Source organism: Leptodactylus fuscus, chromosome 4, assembly GCF_031893055.1.
Source record: "Leptodactylus fuscus isolate aLepFus1 chromosome 4, aLepFus1.hap2, whole genome shotgun sequence".
In the NCBI taxonomy this organism is placed as follows: Eukaryota; Metazoa; Chordata; class Amphibia; order Anura; family Leptodactylidae; genus Leptodactylus; species Leptodactylus fuscus.
The window spans coordinates 21953854-21972914 of NC_134268.1; the positions used below are offsets into that span (position 1 = coordinate 21953854).

Below are 19061 nucleotides of genomic sequence, written 5' to 3' on the forward strand. Positions count from 1 at the left end.
AAAAAAGAAAAAAACAACAAAAACAAACAAAAATGTGGATTTTACTGCTCTGTAGCTTTATTTATATGGGCCACCCAGTGCAAATTCAGAGGTGTGAAAAAAATAAATAAATCAAGACCTTTAGTACTTGTAATTAGACCCTTCTACACTGTATCCAGCACAGTTGGAATTTTTTCTCTAGCCCCCACCATTCCTGAGAAATCAGCGCTGTTAGTTTTGGTTCCTCATATGCCATTTACAGTCCTATGAAAAAGTTTGGGCACCCCTATTAATCTTAATCATTTTTAGTTCTAAATATTTTGGTGTTTATAACAGCCATTTCAGTTTGATATATCTAATAACTGATGGACACAGTAATATTTCAGGATTGAAATGAGGTTTATTGTACTAACAGAAAATGCGCAATATGCATTAAACCAAAATTTGACCGGTGCAAAAGTATGGGCACCTCAACAGAAAAGTGACATTAATATTTAGTAGATCCTCCTTTTGCAAAGATAACAGCCTCTAGTCGCTTCCTGTAGCTTTTAATCAGTTCCTGGATCCTGGATAAAGGTATTTTGGACAAACAATTCAAGTTCAGTTAAGTTAGATGGTTGCCGAGCATGGACAGCCCGCTTCAAATCATCCCACAGATGTTCAATGATATTCAGGTCTGGGGACTGGGATGGCCATTCCAGAACATTGTAATTGTTCCTCTGCATGAATGCCTGAGGATTTGGAGCGGTGTTTTGGATCATTGTCTTGCTGAAATATCCATCCCCGGCGTAACTTCAACTTCGTCACTGATTCTTGAACATTATTCTCAAGAATCTGCTGATACTGAGTGGAATCCATGCGACTCTCAACTTTAACAAGATTCCCGATGCCGGCATTGGCCACACAGCCCCAAAGCATGATGGAACCTCCACCAAATTTTACAGTGGGTAGCATGTGTTTTTCTTGGAATGCTGTTTCTTTTTGGACGCCATGCATAACGCCTTTTTTTATAACCAAACAACTCAATTTTTGTTTCCAAAATGAAGCTGCCTTGTCCAAATGTGCTTTTTCATACCTCAGGCAACTCTATTTGTGGCGTACGTGCAGAAACGGCTTCTTTCTCATCACTCTCCCATACAGCTTCTATTTGTGCAAAGTGCGCTGTATTGCTGACTGATGCACAGTGACACCATCTGCAGCAAGATGATGCTGCAGCTCTTTGGAGGTGGTCTGTGGATTGTCCTTGACTGTTCTCACCATTCTTCTTCTCTGCCTTTCTGATATTTTTCTTGGCCTGCCACTTCTGGGCTTAACAAGAACTGTCCCTGTGGTCTTCCATTTCCTTACTATGTTCCTCACAGTGGAAACTGACAGGTTAAATCTCTGAGACAACTTTTTGTATCCTTCCCCTGAACAACTATGTTGAACAATCTTTGTTTTCAGATCATTTGAGAGTTGTTTTGAGTAGCCCATGATGCCACTCTTCAGAGGAGATTCAAATAGGAGATCAACTTGCAACTGGCCACCTTAAATACCTTTTCTTATGATTGGATACATCTGGCTATGAAGTTCAAAGCTCACTGAGGTTACAAAACCAATTTTGTGCTTCAGTAAGTCAGTAAAAAGTAGTTAGGGGAATTCAAATCAATAAAATGATAAGGGTGCCCATACTTTTGCACCGGTCAAATTTTGGTTTAATGCATATTGCACATTTTCTGTTAGTACAATAAACCTCATTTCAATCCTGAAATATTACTGTGTCCATCAGTTATTAGATATATCAAACTGAAATGGCTGTTGCAAACACCAAAATATTTAGAACAAAAAATGATTAAGATTAATAGGGGTGCCCAAACTTTTTCATAGGACTGTAGGCTCTGTACTGTGGGCAGTGTCAGGTAGGAGTAGACAAAGGGGCGTGATTCAAAGGCAGGTAGCGTCTGAACTACACCCCTTGCCTGCTTCTGACACCACCCACTCAGGGGTGAACCTTCCCCTTTTGCCGCCCGAGGTGAACGACAGAAAGCCGCCCCTCCCCCGGGAGGAAGGGGCGTGATGGAGCAGAGGGGCGGGGCTAAGTGAAGGGGTGGGGCTTAGCGGCGTTCGCAGGCAGAGAGCAGGCACGGAGAGGACCTGCTCTCTGCCTGAGTGTGAGGGGAGGCTGCTGGAGCAGCGCTGCTCCAGTGGCCTCCCCAAACCACCGCTCGGTGCTAAGCCAGTCCAGGACAGCTTGTCCTGGACTGGCTTAGGTAAGTAAAAATGCCGCCCTCCCTGGGGCCCTAGCATAGCGCCGCCTGAAGTAGTCGCTTCAGGTTGCCTCATGGGAGGTGCGGCGCTGCACCCACTTGAAATTAGAGAGCCTTAAAAGCATAAGAAGCACCAAATCTAACAGCACTTATTACTCAGGAACGGCGGGGGCTAGAGAAAAAATTCCAACTGTTCCGGAATCAATGGAGTGTTGTCTATTCAGTGCTGTTAAGAGGTGGACTTATCAGCGGTGGTGAAAGGTTCTCTGTAAATAAAACAAAATGATGGCGTCTAAAAACACAACTTGTCCTGAAAAAGCAAGTCCTCATATGGCAACAGAGAAATAAAAAAGTTACAACTTTTGAAATCTGATGGAAAGAAATTGCTACAGTCTAACGTTCCTAATAGGTTGTGTCCCTAGTAAATTAGATGGCGACATAAATTAGGCACTGATGAGGGTATTTATTGGATGCTATATGGCAGATTTAATTGGGAAACCCTCATGGTAATAATTGTTCACTCAGTGGGGTATTAATAGGACCATATGGGGCATTAATTGTGTGGAGAGTGGGGATAGTCATTAAGCCCTAAATGATGGGCTTTATTGAATACTGAATGGGGGCATTGGCTACTTAATAGTTGTATTAGTTACACGCTGTATGGCGGCATTAATTGGTCATGGTATGTGAGCATTTATCGAGCACTACTCACTTACAAAGCATTACTCGAGCACTGAATCGTAGTACTAATTGAATGTAACATTGACTGAACACTGTATGAGAATATTTATTCAGAACTGTATGGGAGTATTATTTAAAGGGATTTTATATCACTAAGACACTGATGACCTGTCCTTAGGAAAGCCCATCAACCATCAATATCAGATCAGTGGCAGATCAGTGGCAGTCCAATCCCAAACCCCATCACCGATCAGCTATTGACGAGACGATAGTGTTCAGACAGGTGCTGCTTCTTCACTAAGTACCAAGCACAGTGGCGATGAGGTAGTGGTTCACAAAGGGAAAACATAGTTTAATTGAGGTGACAGTAACCTATCTATCTGCAGGGCTGGGGTGATATGCTGGATCTGGTGACAGTAACCTATCTATCTGCAGGGCTGGGGTGATATGCTGAGTCTGGTGTCAGTAACCTATCTATCTGCAGGGCTGGGGTGATATGCTGGGTCTGGTGACACTAACCTATCTATCTGCAGGGCTGGGGTGATATGCTGAGTCTGGTGACAGTAACCTATCTATCTGCAGGGCTGGGGTGATATGCTGAGTCTGGTGTCAGTAACCTATCTATCTGCAGGGCTGGGGTGATATGCTGGGTCTGGTGACAGTAATCTATCTATCTGCAGGGCTGGGGTGATATGCTGAGTCTGGTGACAGTAACCTATCTATCTGCAGGGCTGGGGTGATATGCTGAGTCTGGTGTCAGTAACCTATCTATCTGCAGGGCTGGGGTGATATGCTGGTTCTGGTGACACTAACCTATCTATCTGCAGGGCTGGGGTGATATGCTGGGTCTGGTGACGCTAACCTATCTATCTGCAGGGCTGGGGTTTGGTGACTATAACCTATCTACCTGCGGGGCTGGGGTTTGGTGACTATAACCTATCTACCTGCGGGGCAAGGGTGATATTTTGGGTTCTGCTGACAGATTCCCTCTAAGCATTGTATGAGAAGATTGTGCACTATATTGCGAGATTACATGGACATTATATGACACTATTATTACATAGACATCATCACTGGCACTGCTCCCTATACACTGACTATTTGGTGACTTTGTCCCTTCCTTCTCCTCCCATTATCTGTTATTGTTGGTGCACAGTCCTGTAACATGAGCGCAGTGAATAGGGCGAAGTCCAGGCAGCAGGTTCACTTCTTGTGGTTACTACACGTCCTTGGCACCTGACTAGGAAGTTCTTAAGGAAACACTTATGTTTTCTATCAGAATTTGCTTCTGGAGTGCGGCATTGTGGGAATTGTAGTCGTGTGCTGAGTGATACATTGTAATTCCAGGCCTGGGGTTGTATAAATCCAGTTGTGAGTCAGACACCTATGTACCAGTATAGAATCCTATAGCCTGACATCGCTGTATCTCAGGGGGCAGCACAGGACGGGGGAGGGGGAATGTCATTCCAATACTACAAGTACTACATCTCCCAGAATCCCCTGCTGCGGCTCCCAGGCTTGCTTTCTGCAGGTTGCTCGTAGCAGCTGATAGAAAGCAGAAAAGAAATCTGTGTTGGGTGACAATAAAGGAGACATCTGCTTCGTGAGCGGCGGGAATAATGTGTGGAGGGCACGACGGCTGAGGCCATGGCTGTGGAGGGTGAGTGGCCACCATGACTGGCATTATGGGCAGCAGCTGGCATCTGTAGGGACGGGCATGATGTCATGTAATTGTAGCCCTGGTCAGCTGCCAATGGCTGCTCTGCACCGTGACGTCATCAGCTTGGGGGCAGATGCTGCCGACTGCCACTGCATTGCCTGTGAATGTGCACCGATGTAGCAGGGCTGAGTTTGTCCGCGTGTAGCAGAGCCGAGTTTGTCATTTCACACGATTCACCAGACACGTTTGCTAGCACTGTGCGGAAAAACAATAAGATGGCTATTACAAAAGCAACGCTAGGTCTGCACACGAAATATAGCAGAGTCGGTATTGGTGATGACATTATTATCTGTATTGGTCGTGACCTGAAACATGAAGCAGACAACAAAGTGTTAAGTGTTGTCGTTGGCACTAATATATATATATATATTGGTACACATACCGTTCTTACGTAAATATACAGAACCATGGCATCGTTACATATTAGTAAATGTTCCCCTATGGCGTTCTCTACAGATATAGCAGAGTTGAGTTTGTTACATAACGTAACATTCTATCTATTATATTGTTCATTGTTGGGCTATACTCACATAACCGTGACATCACATGGCAGCGTTAATTTCAACTGTAATTTTTGGACCCTCAGGAGACTTGAACTGACCACTAATGCATTGCAAATTAAGCATGCACTTGCATACCTTCCAATTTTCCAAGGATAGAAAGTAGAAAGAGTAATGGAATGTGCATAGTGCGTTGCAAATTTAGCTCCACCCACCTGTCCCGCTGACTCTTGTACAATTGGGAGGTATGTACTTGTATTACAAAGCTGCATAGAGCAGCCTGTAATACAAGTAAAATGTCAGACAAGCCCGGGAACCTTCAATAGGCTCCTGGCAATGGATCGCTGGCCCCAGATTTAGTCCTGGGAGGCTGAAGATCCTGGCACACGACTTTGCTCCTGAGCATCGCTATGTTAATACTCGACATCCACCGCACTGTTTTGCCTTCTGTCATCCAAAAGGGTGTGGCTTTGCGTTAAAAGGGGCGTGATCATGCTGAAAATTTTTGTAGCACATTTCGCACATCAATGGAACCTGTCAAAAATGGTATCACCCAATTGTTAATATTTTTCCTTAAATGTCCAGGAGGAATAACGGAGGAATAGCAGTGTTTTAAGAACATACCCTGAAATGGGGCAACATGGTGGCTCAGTGGTTGGCACTGTAGCCTTGCAGTGCTGGAGTCCTGGGTTCAAATCCCACCTGGAACATTTGCAAGGAGTTTGTATGTTCTCCCCGTGGTTGTGTGTATTTCCTCCCATACTCCAAAGACATACTGATAGGGAAAATACCCAAAATGAATTCATGGAGAATACAAATATTTACTAAAACATACCAGTGTGGGAAGGTAAGAGGACCCCTTTAAGGGTTTTAGAAGGGCATTTCTTATTATGAGAAGACCTTTCTGAATAGATGCCTGTCCTGCTAACAAGCTAGCAATTACAGCCTCAACCCTCCGTGGCTTTCCACAAGTCCTTGTATGACGGCTAGTGGTATTTTATTCCATTCGGCTTGGAGAAGACAAGTAAGTTCTTTCACCGATTTTGGTCGGCTGCTGCACCCCTTAGTTCAGTGATCCAACTCGTCCCAGAGGTGCTCGATAGGGTTCAAGTCTGGGCTCTGGGCAGGACAGTCCAGGACAGGACAACCTGATTGTCACTGTACCAAGCCATGGTAGACCTCGCTACAGGACAGCTGGTGTTGTCATCCTGGAAGTAACATTGGTCTGACCTATAGAACCGCCATAATGTAGAAGCACACGGTTATCTAAAATAGTGCAATAGGTGTCGGCGTTGGGTTTACCATGCACTGGGACCAAGGGTCCACCAGGAGAAACACCCCCAGACCATAACTCCACCTCCGCAGAACCTTACTGGGAGTCCAAATACTTATTGGTAGACCACTAGCCCTCATACAAGGACTTGTGGAAAGTATGCCCTAGAGGGCTGAGGTTGGATATGCCGCTCGGACCACAGGTGTCCAAATACTTATTGGTAGACCGTGTATGTATCTTTGTCATACTAAAGACTACCGTCTTCTTAAAGACTTTCTTCTCCCGGACCAAACAGAAAAAAACAAGGAACGGGAAATTAGGTTCTGTTCACACTGGCGCCGTGGTGGGGACTATTACAAGACTAGGCGGCTGTATAGAGAACTCCTCAGGGCTCCATTACGTAATAAGGATCACAATTCTACTTGGATTATAAGAAGGAAGAAAACAGAAAGGAACCTTGTGTGTGTTTATACAGTAAAACACTGTGACGCTTATCTCTGGGCAGAACATACCGTACATGTTTACTCATGTCTGACCGTTAAAAAAAACTAACTTAAAGGGGTATTCCGTTAATGCTGAGTCCCCCTCTTTGAATGGTCACATGCACACTGTTTCTATAGGACTCCCATGATTTAGTATAGGTGCCCAATCTTTGGGAGTTTTTCAGGACTTATACATTGATCATCTACCCTTATGATAGGTCATCAATGTGTGAGGGGGTCCGACACCCAGATAAGTCCTGGAAAATCCTTTTAAAGGGATTCTACCATTAAAACCTCTTTTTTTTGTGGATAAGACGTCGGAATAACCTTTAGAAAGGCTATTCGTCTCTTACCTTTAGATGTGATCGCCGCCGCGCCTGTGGGGGCGTCTCCACTGCTGCTTGAGAACACGATCCTGCGATGCCTTTATCTTCGGCTGGATCCTCCCCTTCTCTGTTGTCTTCCTCCTGCGTCACCTCCGACGCCTGCGCAGTTGGCTCTGCTAGTGAGACACCAGCAGAGCCGAGTGCGAATGCCGGCCGGCAGCCATTTTTGGGAGGCCGCTCCTACATTGAACTACAAGAGCAAGGGCGGCCTCCCAAAAATGGCCGCCGGCCAGCATACACAGTCGGCTCTACTAGTGTCTCACTGTCAGAGCCAACTGCGCAGGCGTTGGAGGTGACGCAAGAGGAAGACGACAGAGAAGGGGAGGATCCAACAGAAGATAGAGGCATCGCAGGATCGTGTTCTCGAGCAGCAGTAGAGACGCCCCCATCGCTGCCAGAGAACTAATTTACATACCGGTAAAAAACGGTATTTCTAAGGAACAGCGGAGATCACATCTAAAGGTAACAGACAGATAGCCTTTCTAAAGGCTATTCCGACGTCTTATCCACAAAAAAAGAGGTTTTAATGGTAGAATCCCTTTAAGGGTCCATTCACACGGAGGAAAATGGTGAGGAATTTGGTGTGGAATTTTCCACGCTGAAAAAAAGCCTCCCATTGATTTCAATGGGTGCCTCTAGCTTTTTTTTTCCAGTAGCGGAATTTTCCGCTACTGGAAAAAAAGCTAGTAGAACCCATTGAAATCAATGGGAGGCTTTTTTATCAGCGTGGAAAATTCCTCCGTGTGAATGGACTAAGGCTTAGTTCACACGTAAATTACGTGTGGCTTATTTTGGCACCGGAAAAAAACGCTTTCTAATTAGGAAGCTTTTTTTGGACCTTGCCGCACTTTTTGTAGCTTTTTTTTGGAGCGTTTTTTTTGTAAAAACCGCTTCAAAAAACGCCAGGCTGTTTTCCCCTCCTGTAAAGTGAATGGGCCAAAAAAAATGCGTTGCAATCACGTCATTTGCAAAAAAACACGCGGGAAAAAAACACGCATTTTTCGCCTCCCATTCACTTCTATTGCTTTCTACAGGTGGAAAACGCCTGAAGAAAGGCCTTGTCGCTTCTTTTTCTCTGCTAGTAGTCTCCATAGACCACTATTGTAAAGGGGTGGATTTTGAAGCGAAACCCCTGTCAAAATCAGCCTCTTTGCCCCGCCCTCCGTGTGAACTAGCCAACATGGCAAGGGGTTATCTAAAGGTTACTTCAAAGCTGTTGATGGTGTCTTTCCGCTAGTGTTACCTATTTTCAGGGGGTGGTCCTGAGTGTCCGGCCCTTTTTTACTACCTACATGTTCCTTGAAGGCCGTGTCCTCTTAACTGAAGCAACTTTTTACATAGTCTAGATAAGATATATCCTACAATGTTGTGTCTACCGCTATGCAAACCTTTATGTCTCCTTGGTTACAGACTACAAACAGTCCATGCGTAGTCTGATCCTGCTGCCATACTGTCCCCTACCTTTTTATTAATGTACTAGCCTCCTCTGCCCGCGACTTTGTCTGCGTGTTGTTAGCGTCAATGATCCACCTATATTCAGCAAATTGCTGCCATCGATGGTTTGCCTGCTCCGGCATTTCGACACCTCTCAAGCTGTCCTGCTGCTGACCTTGTTCCTCAAACCGTGCCTGTGATTGTTGTTGGTGTTGATGATCCCCCTCAGCTCCGCTTGAGGAGACCTCTGTGACTTCTGGCTTCCTTCATACCTCTCATTGTTTGCGACGAATCAGATTTTCTTTTTCCAATCATGTTGACAATTGGCAAACTGCCAATTTGGATTGAAGGTGTTTTCCCGTGTCAGTTTGTCTGCAGTGCCTGGACCAGATTAGATAATATGCAAATGCAGAAACACAGATAACAGACCTGGCTGAGATAAGGTGGTACAGGAGCAGTGTAATATAGTATGTGAACATAAATTCATAACAGTCGCAGAGCCTATGTTTTAATCGAGGTTACAAACTATCTATGTGCCAAATTTCATTCCAATCCGTTCAGCCGTTTTTGCGTGATTCACAAACAAACATCCAAACTTTCACATTTACAATATTAGTAGGATTCCGCCAGTTATCACATAAAGAGCAGATAGATACCAACATGACTATATTTGTTTATAGTCTGTAACCATGGAGATGCATTACTGTGCATAGGAGCTGTAGACACAAAACGGTGGCTTATTTTGATCAAGATTCTTTCCATTTTTAATTTCGATACATTGACTCAATAAAGAGAACTTGCAAAACTGCATCAACACTATAATAGAGAACGTGGACGAGCCCTGGAGAGTCTTCAGGGGGTTTGTTCTGACTCTGTCACTATTGAGATGTTGCTCTTTATATGATTTGCATCGGGACACAAGGGCATGTACAAGATGTCAGTCATTCTTCATCCCGTTTGCTCAATTTCCACTTCATGCCCGATTACAAGAAACAATCGTAGAACTGACGGTAAGCGGCGCAGAAGGGAACGTATCGTCCTGATGATGTCAGACAATGTCAAAACAAAGCATTGTCTCGTGTTGTCTGGAACATTTCAGTCATTTTTGCATTTGCGATGACTGGTTTGGGTTTGATGTTAGGAATATTTGCTCATTCCGCGCCATTGGTTTCATCTCTATAATGTACAACATTCTGGGAGATGAGAATAAGCCAAATATATCATTGCACGAGAAGGGTTCACATTAGTAACCTCTCGTTCCCGACACTGTTGTGCTTTGTGATGTAATATGTCTGTATTTGTGCAAATGTTCTCGGGAAGATTACGGGTCTATGTGGGTGGCAAATACTGAACAGGGTTAGACTTAGGCCTGGTTCACATCTGCCTTGGTAATCCATTTGGGGAGTCCACATGGGGACCCCCAAATGGACTACCAAACGCAATGGCAAGCGGTGTGCAATGAAAGCACATGGACCCCATAGACTATAATGGGGTCCGTGTGCTTTCTGCACGGTCTCCACACGAGGAAACTAGATTGTGAACTACTTTCCTGTCCGCATGTTCCATGCGGAAAACACATGGACCCCGTTATAGTCAAAGGGGTCCTGGTGCTTTCACTGCACACCGTTTGCCAAGGCGTTTGGTAGTCCCCATGTGGACTTCCCCGAACGGATTACCAATGCAGATGTGAACGAGGCCTTAAAGGGGTTGGAAATATAGAACTGGGGCTGGAGGCCAGGGTAGGTGAAACATAAAAAAATAAAACCCACACTCACCTGTTCCTGATGGTATTCCCCGCCACTGCCTGGTGCACTGGTGCCCAGGAGCTTGTTCCTGTGTAAATCTTTGATGGCTATGATTGACCTCAATGGCCACAGATAAGGACCGAGGACGTCACTCACAAAAATGTTAAAACAATGTTACAAACAGACATGTTCGTCCACTTTTTTGTTTAAAATTTTCCAAGTATTTTTTATACTTGGAAAAATTTAAACAAAAATTTAAAAATGGCGTAAATGTAAAAAAATCTTATAGTCCTCAGACCACACCTAAGATTGTGTCTGGTTCTGATCCAGGAAAAATGGTCTACTCCTGGAAAAAAAAATTTGAAAAATGTTAAAAACAGACATGTATGCCCACTTTTTTATTTACATTTTTTTGCAAGTTGAAAAAAAATGCAAAAATTAAAAATAGCATAGAAATAAATCATCAAAAAATTTAAAAAATTATCTGAATAACTCAAACCAAAAAAAAATTTAGAACCCTCAAACCATACCCATAAATGTATCTGTGTTCTGATTCAGGAAAAATAGCCTGGTCATAAAAAAAAAATATATATATATTTTTTTAAAAAAACATTTTTTTGTTTACATTTTTCTAAGTGAAAAAAAAAATTGCCAAAATTAAAAATGATATAAAAATAAAATTTATCACCCCCCTCCCCCCTCCAAAAAAAATATAAAAAATATTTATATGACTCAAATGTTATAGCCCTCAAAATACACCCAAAACGGTCTGATTCTGGTTCTGGAAAAATACACGCAAAAAACAAACAAAACACAACCCCTATTCGTCTCCTACCTATGGAAGTGCTCTCTGCCGCGCCGTTCCGGTATGCTAATTAGTTCTCTCGCAGCGATGGGGGCGTCCCCATTGCTGCTCGAAAACCGACTGCAGCGCCACCTCTATGTTCTTCTGTATCCTCCCCTTCCTTCTTCAGCTTTATTTAGGACGTCTGCGCAGTACGCTCTGTTCGGCGAACTTTGCCGAACGTACTGCGCATGCCCGCGGCCATAGTGCCGACACTGCAATTCCTCGAAGTCTTCAACGAACAGAGCGTACTGCGCAGGCGTCCTACATCAAGCTGAAGAAGAAAGGGGAGGATACAGAAGAACATAGAGGCGGCACTGCAGTCGGTTATCAAGCAGCAATGGGGACGCCCCCATTGCTGCGAGAGAACTAATTAGCATACCGGTACAAACCGGTATTTTGAACGAACGGCGCAGCGGAGAGCACTTCCAAAGTTAGGAGACGAATAGCCTAAGAAAATTCAATAGTTTTCAAAAATGTGTCCGGGATTAATACGAGAAAAGTGGGCCAGTCTTGAAAAAAAAAACATGAAAAACGTGAAAAACAGACTCATGTACCCTCCATTTTTTTTTTTTTACTTTTTTTTTGCCCAGGTATTAAAATAAAGAAAAAAACATTAAAAAACAAAGCCCTATTTATGACGCAAAAATTAGTGGATTGAAGTGGTTAATGATGCCCCCTATGTACAACTACCTATATTGCGGTATCGATTTAGTACAATGGACTCTTGAGCCGGTGGAACCAATAAGAGCACGACGAGCTCGTTCCCGTCTTCTTGGCATTGAGCCGCCACCAGCCGTATCTTGTGCCGCTACTTGTACATTATCAGGAGACATTAAAGATCTCATCCCGCAGTATCTGCGCAGAGGTTAAATGTAGCAGCTCATTAAGCTTGCATTTTCAGATTGACTTTTTCTCTATATCGTAGCAAATGGCGAGTGGGGAAGCGGCACATTGTGCGAGATTCTGCCAACGCTGCACTATGCAAAATGACACTATTAATATACATACTTGTTCTATCGCTGCGAGGTGTTCGAGTACATAAATGTTAGTATTTGTGCAATACAGATTAAAATATGTTCACGCTCACGCCCCGAACCCAACGACACATTCAGCGCCGCTCCATATTATACGAAGTCGATAGGAAGTTGCATTAACCGTCTTCTATATTACATACAATTTGTCAGCCAGGTTGCTTTTTTTTTGCAGAAAATAATTTTGGTGAAATATGTTTTCAGACCTTATTTGGATTTTGTGCTTTTCATCCCAAGTCATTATTACCTCGCCGCGCCATTCTAATCTATTTCCAAGCAAATGTCACGGCGGCTAATGAGTTCATTTTCTGAATTTAGGGACTTACAAATCTTGTCTAATGCGTTCCTGTTGATTAAAGGGAGAGGGAAACATACATTATATTAAATGCAGTTTTACTTCTGGGTCGGAGGCATACATCACCAGTGTCGGGAGCCGCAATTTGGCTGGGGTGAACTGCAATATTAAAGTTCGGATTGAAAGCGCGGATTGGAGATGGAAGGTAATGGGTGGAATGGAGAAGTATCCAAGAGAGTTTTCCGTGAGCTGTGTGATGTCTACGTAACTTCTGCCATGTATAGGGTCACCTTTCCCGAAGGATTAGGGAATTACCCTACTACTAGGGTTGAGCGATCGGGATCGGGAAAGATCGGTGATTGAGCAAATTTCACGATCGGGATCGTGACTTGGTTCTTGGACTTGGTTCTAAGACTATTGCTGGACACTTACTGCTTGGCCTGAAGAAGACACCCGCCCGGTGTCGAAACGCGTAGCCGTTTTAAGCTGTTGTTCATGTCCTTGGAGCAATAAAACAGAACCAATTCATCTTAACCTTGCATATCGTCATTTTTATTTTATTTTTCAAGTCTATTACGGATTTTGCTGCCTTTAGTGCTCTGCCAGTTCCCGTTTTTTTTTATATACCCTACTACTAGGGTTGAGCGATCGGGATCAGGAAAGATCGGATCCCAATCGATGATTGAGCAAATTTCACAATCGGGATCGGATTTTGAAATCTCAAGATCGGCTCAACCCTACTGAATATAAAATATACAATTAGGGTTGAGAGATCGGGATCAGGAAAGATCAGGATCGGGAAAGATCGGGTCCCGATCGGCGATCAAGCAAATTTCACGATCGGGATCGGCTGGAAAATGATCGGAAATCGGATTTTGAAATCTCAAGATCGGCTCAACCCTACTGAATTGTAGTGTCCCAGTACACTCCTTCCTGCCATTATAATAGTTGTATGCTATGTCATGTCATGTCTCTCACAATGTACTAATACTGAGTATCACTATCTATCTGTATTTCCTGTGTGCATACATTGTGTTTATTGCCATGTACTATTCTGCTGCCACCTATGTTTCACTCTATGTAGGTGCATGTGATATAGGATCCCAATCACTCCATGCACAGCACGAGCAGAACTTTCTAGCAAGCTGTGGGTGGAGACTTTAGCCCCGCCTTCCTCTTAGAAGGGGAAAGGAAAGCAGAGCAGCCATATTGTGGAGAGTGTAGTGTGTGAGGTAACAGAGCGGCCATGTTGTGGAGAGTGCAGTGTGTGAGGTAACAGAGCGGCCATGTTGTGGAGAGTGCAGTGTGTGAGGTAACAGAGCGGCCATGTTGTGGAGAGTGCAGTGTGTGAGGTAACAGAGCGGCCATGTTGTGGAGAGTGTAGTGTGTGAGGTAACAGAGCGGCCATGTTGTGGAGAGTGCAGTGTGTGAGGTAACAGAGCGGCCATGTTGTGGAGAGTGTAGTGTGTGAGGTAACAGCACCTGCTGCTACTCCAACTCCAGGCAGGATTTTCAGATTCCTCCTGCCAAACCTAGGAGCTACATGGTGAATCTCACAGGCCATGTAAGATACAGAGTCTCCTAGGACCATTCACCAGTCCATACAGAGGGGATAACAGCCATACTCCTACTGTCTCCAAGAAGGAGAGAACCTGACAGAAAGGAGCGGCTATAAAGGAGCCTTTCTGCATTTCTGGACCTAAAGAAGGCCTCCGGTCAAGTCCAGTGCTCCGTGGTTTCCAGGCCACGTGTATTAGGTCTGCGTCCGGCTATTGGATACCGCGGCCCAGTAACCGTGAGTAACTACATATACCCCAAATTAGTCACCCGCCGGGAGCCAACCGGTGAAGATCCCTCTTCTGTAGCTATAACCTGGACTGTGTCTCCTCAGTACTCTAAACAACCAAATCTGAGGAAAGTTGTGTCAGCATCAGCCATTACCTGTCAGCTTACAAGGGAATCTTCCTCACATGCACCCGCTGTATTGTACATGAGACTGTATCACTGTGAGGTATGGCGGCACTATATGGTAGTCCTCCTCACATGCACCCGCTGTATTGTACATGAGACTGTATCACTGGGAGGTATTGCTGCACTATATGGTAGTCCTCCGCACATGCACCCGCTGTATTGTACATGAGACTGTATCACTGGGAGGTATGGTGGCACTATATGGTAGTCCTCCTCACATACACCCGCTGTATTGTACATGAGACTGTATCACTGGGAGGTATTGCTGCACTATATGGTAGTCTCCTCACATGCACCCGCTGTATTGTACATGAGACTGTATCACTGGGAGGTATTGCTGCACTATATGGTAGTCCTCCGCACATGCACCCGCTGTATTGTACATGAGACTGTATCACTGGGAGGTATGGTGGCACTATATGGTAGTCCTCCTCACATACACCCGCTGTATTGTACATGAGACTGTATCACTGTGAGGTATTGCTGCACTATATGGTAGTCCTCCGCACATGCACCCGCTGTATTGTACATGAGACTGTATCACTGGGAGGTATGGTGGCACTATATGGTAGTCCTCCTCACATACACCCGCTGTATTGTACATGAGACTGTATCACTGGGAGGTATTGCTGCACTATATGGTAGTCCTCCGCACATGCACCCGCTGTATTGTACATGAGACTGTATCACTGGGAGGTATGGTGGCACTATATGGTAGTCCTCCTCACATACACCCGCTGTATTGTACATGAGACTGTATCACTGGGAGGTATTGCTGCACTATATGGTAGTCTCCTCACATGCACCCGCTGTATTGTACATGAGACTGTATCACTGGGAGGTATTGCTGCACTATATGGTAGTCCTCCGCACATGCACCCGCTGTATTGTACATGAGACTGTATCACTGGGAGGTATGGTGGCACTATATGGTAGTCCTTCTCACATACACCCGCTGTATTGTACATGAGACTGTATCACTGGGAGGTATTGCTGCACTATATGGTAGTCCTCCGCACATGCACCCGCTGTATTGTACATGAGACTGTATCACTGTGAGGTATTGCTGCACTTTATCAGAGTCCTCAGTAAAGAAACTTTTGGTTAACAAAGGACTGTGTCTTTTGCTATCCTTCTTTTGAAAATTGACTTGCTGTGTGTCCTATGAGAGGTGCCCCACAGTCTGGACCACCACTACAGCTACCGTGACCATTACAACAGCTCAGCTATCAGAGGGACTACTACCCCCATTAGGTCCTACTATAACACCTGCATCCCTTGGGATACCACAGAATATATAATATACAATTAGGGTTGAGAGATCAGGATCGGGAAAGATTGGAATCGGGAAAGATCGGGTCCCGATCGGCGATCAAGCAAATTTCACGATCGGGGTCGGCTGGAAAATGATCGGAAATCGAATTTTGAAATCTCAAGATCGGCTCAACCCTACTGTATATAGAATATACAATTAGGGTTGAGGGATCGGGAAAGATCCGGTCCCGATCGGTGATTGAGCACATTTCAAGATCAGGATCGGCTAAAAAATGATCGGACATCGGATTTTAAAATCGATCCTGAAATCTCAAGATCGGCTCAACCCTACCTACTACGGTACAACCTAGAGATGGGCGCACAACTTCGACACGAGCCGGGATTGACCTGAATATTTTAAACAAAACCAAGCAATTGGAGATTTGTTTCGGACAAACAAAAATGGACACTTCAACATGCATTGCGGTAAATTATTATACTCTTGGTCCATGGGGGCCACATGGATAACATCCATAGAGCTGTCTGTGCCATTGTATTGCAGACCTTAGCCGAGCTAGTGCGCCATAACTTAGCAGAGCAGTTTACTGGTTATGTATTATGGTTTACTGGTTATGTTACTGGTTATGATATAGTTAAGGTGATCTGTTTTATGCATGTTCTTGGTACTTTGACAGGTACTGGTCATGGAGTGGTCAAGGACTGGATTTCATAATGGTTCCTTAAGTTACATCCATGAATTACACCATGGGAGAAGTTGTGTCCCGTGGTACAACCGGTTTGGGATCAGGATTTGTCCTGGCATCCCATGGTGGGAGATGGCTTCCTATTTAAGGTCCACTCTGTAAGGGGAGGGCACAGCTTGAAGCAAGACAGAGAGAAGGTTGTTAGTGTAGAGACCAGACCATTGTTGGAGGGCCACTGGGAGGAGACAGTACCCAGAAAAGCCAGATGAGTTAGGAAAGCCATGTGAATTGCTTTCAGCGAGGATAGGGACACATACGGTATGATGTCAACCACTGGAGAGTTTCTGGACTGCAGCTCCACAAAGAAGAAGCCGTAAACCACTGTAGATCATGGACTAAAGGCTAAAGTCACTATATACCAGGAACTAAAACCCAAGACTGCTGGACTCCAAGAAAAGACCTAGAGATAAATCTACTTGATGTCTAGGACTGGGTCTCAAAACCGTAGATACCAAGGACTGGGGCACAAAATAGTAGACACCAGAGACTGGGACACAAACCAGAAGACACCAGGGACTGGGGAGCAAACCAGTAGACTCCAGCAACTTGGGCACAAACCAGTAGACACCAGGGACTGTGGCCCAAACCAGTAGACACCAGGTGCTGGGGAACAATCCAGTAGACACCAGGGACTGGGGCACAAACCAGAAGACACCAGGGACTGGGGAGCAAACCAGTAGACTCCAGCAACTTGGGCACAAACCAGTAGACACCAGGGACTGTGGCCCAAACCAGTAGACACCAGGTGCTGGGGAACAATCCAGTAGACACCAGGTCCTGGGGAACAATCCAGTAGACACAAAGGACTGGGGGACAAACTAGTAGACATCAGGGACTGGAGCACAAACCAGTAGACACCAGGGACTGGAGCACAAAACAGAAGACAATAGGGACTGGGGCACAAACCAGTAGACACCAGGGAATGGGGTACAAACTAGTAGACATCAGGGACTGGGGAACAAACCAGTAGACACCAGGGACTGGGGTACAAACCATTAGACAATGGGAACTGGGGCACAAACCAGTAGACAACAAGGACTGAGGCACAAACCAGTAAACACCAGGGGCGGGTGCACAAACCAGTAGACACCAGGGACTGGGGCACAAACCAGTAGACAACATGGACTGGGGAACAAAATCACAGAATCCTAGAGACTTTAAAAAAAACAACAACTATGTAGGCAAGGACTCAGGCTGGATCACTTTAGACTCACAACGTTCTCAAACCCTTCACACAACACCTACACATTTTGCGCCATTGGTCCAGCACTGATAAGTGTGTAGATGTTATTTCCAGATGACATGGATTTCTGTCTTATAGAATGACCCCCTCGGAGCTGATTGGCGTCTTCATGGTCTTACTGCCTGATTGTGATTAATAGGAGCCCTCATTATTACAAGGACCTCTGATAGAATTGAAGCAGCTGGAGTCCATGCTGTCAGTCATCGCAGTCCCGGACACATGCTGATCCTCCATGATTGCTAGCAATGGAATTAAATTGCAATCTTACAAGTACATAGTACACAAGTACAGTGAGTCCCGGCTGAAGTACATCACTGTGGAGGGAAGGCAACCGAAAACTTAGGTTTCAAGTACAAAAACCTGATCCACGTCTGACCAGAACCATTTCATGATCAGATTTATGAGCGCCGATCTTCGTACTTGTGGTTCCAGAGAAGAATACACATCATTTCTTAAGAGACGCACAACAGATTACATATGATTCATTCACCGATTTAAGGCAACTTTTATGTCCTTCTTACAAAGCGGCAAGAGTGTTGCAAAATTTTTTAATGTGAATGGCCCCTTAATATGGCCAATTGAGTATGTGTATGTAGAACCATCTTTTTCCATCCACACGACTTCTCCCGTGCTGCACCTGTTCTATGGAATTAGCTTCCCCGTATCATTAACTTGTTCCTAACGTTTCCAGTTTGGGATTATACCCTTATAATTGGGGACCCTAATGCTCGTTTGATAAGAGGGGGGAATTTATTAAGCCCCCTAGGCCTTTCCAAAAAGTTTAGCTAAATGAGTCACACTGCACCAAAAATGTGCCGCACTGCCATATAGTGTCTAGTCCGAGCCACAAAAGTGAACCCGGTCCTATTAGTTAGCCTTCATTTATGCAAGAACGTGTAAAATTTTGTAAAATTTTTGATGCACAATGGGGGGAATTCTGGCATAGAGGTGAGTTATCGTGGTTCCTTTGTGGTTTCCCTTTCTGTGGCACGCTTGCCACTTTTGGTGAATGTTGGTGCAGGGACTGGACAAATGTCTGATTTAGGAAGGGGTTGAGCCTCTTCATAAATCAGGGCCGTACAAAATATAGGGTCCTAGGCAGTGGCGTAACTACGAATGGTGGGGCCCCGTGGCGAACTTTTGACATGGGCCCCCCCCCCCACCGACGACCTCGACCAACCCCCTCCTACGCATTCCTGTGCGTTCTATT

At 44.9% G+C, this 19061-nt stretch overlaps 1 protein-coding gene across 1 annotated transcript in view; it reads left to right on the plus strand.

Annotated features, from left to right (window-relative positions):
• The first annotated feature begins 4420 nt into the window (after positions 1-4420).
• SAMD12 (sterile alpha motif domain containing 12) overlaps positions 4421-19061 on the plus strand; it is a 366237-nt gene continuing 351596 nt past the window's right edge. Inside the window, exon 1 of the mRNA XM_075270290.1 lies at positions 4421-4566. Coding sequence (XP_075126391.1) covers positions 4554-4566 — 13 coding nt within the window. The 5' untranslated portion in view covers positions 4421-4553. The remainder of the gene's footprint in view (positions 4567-19061) is intronic.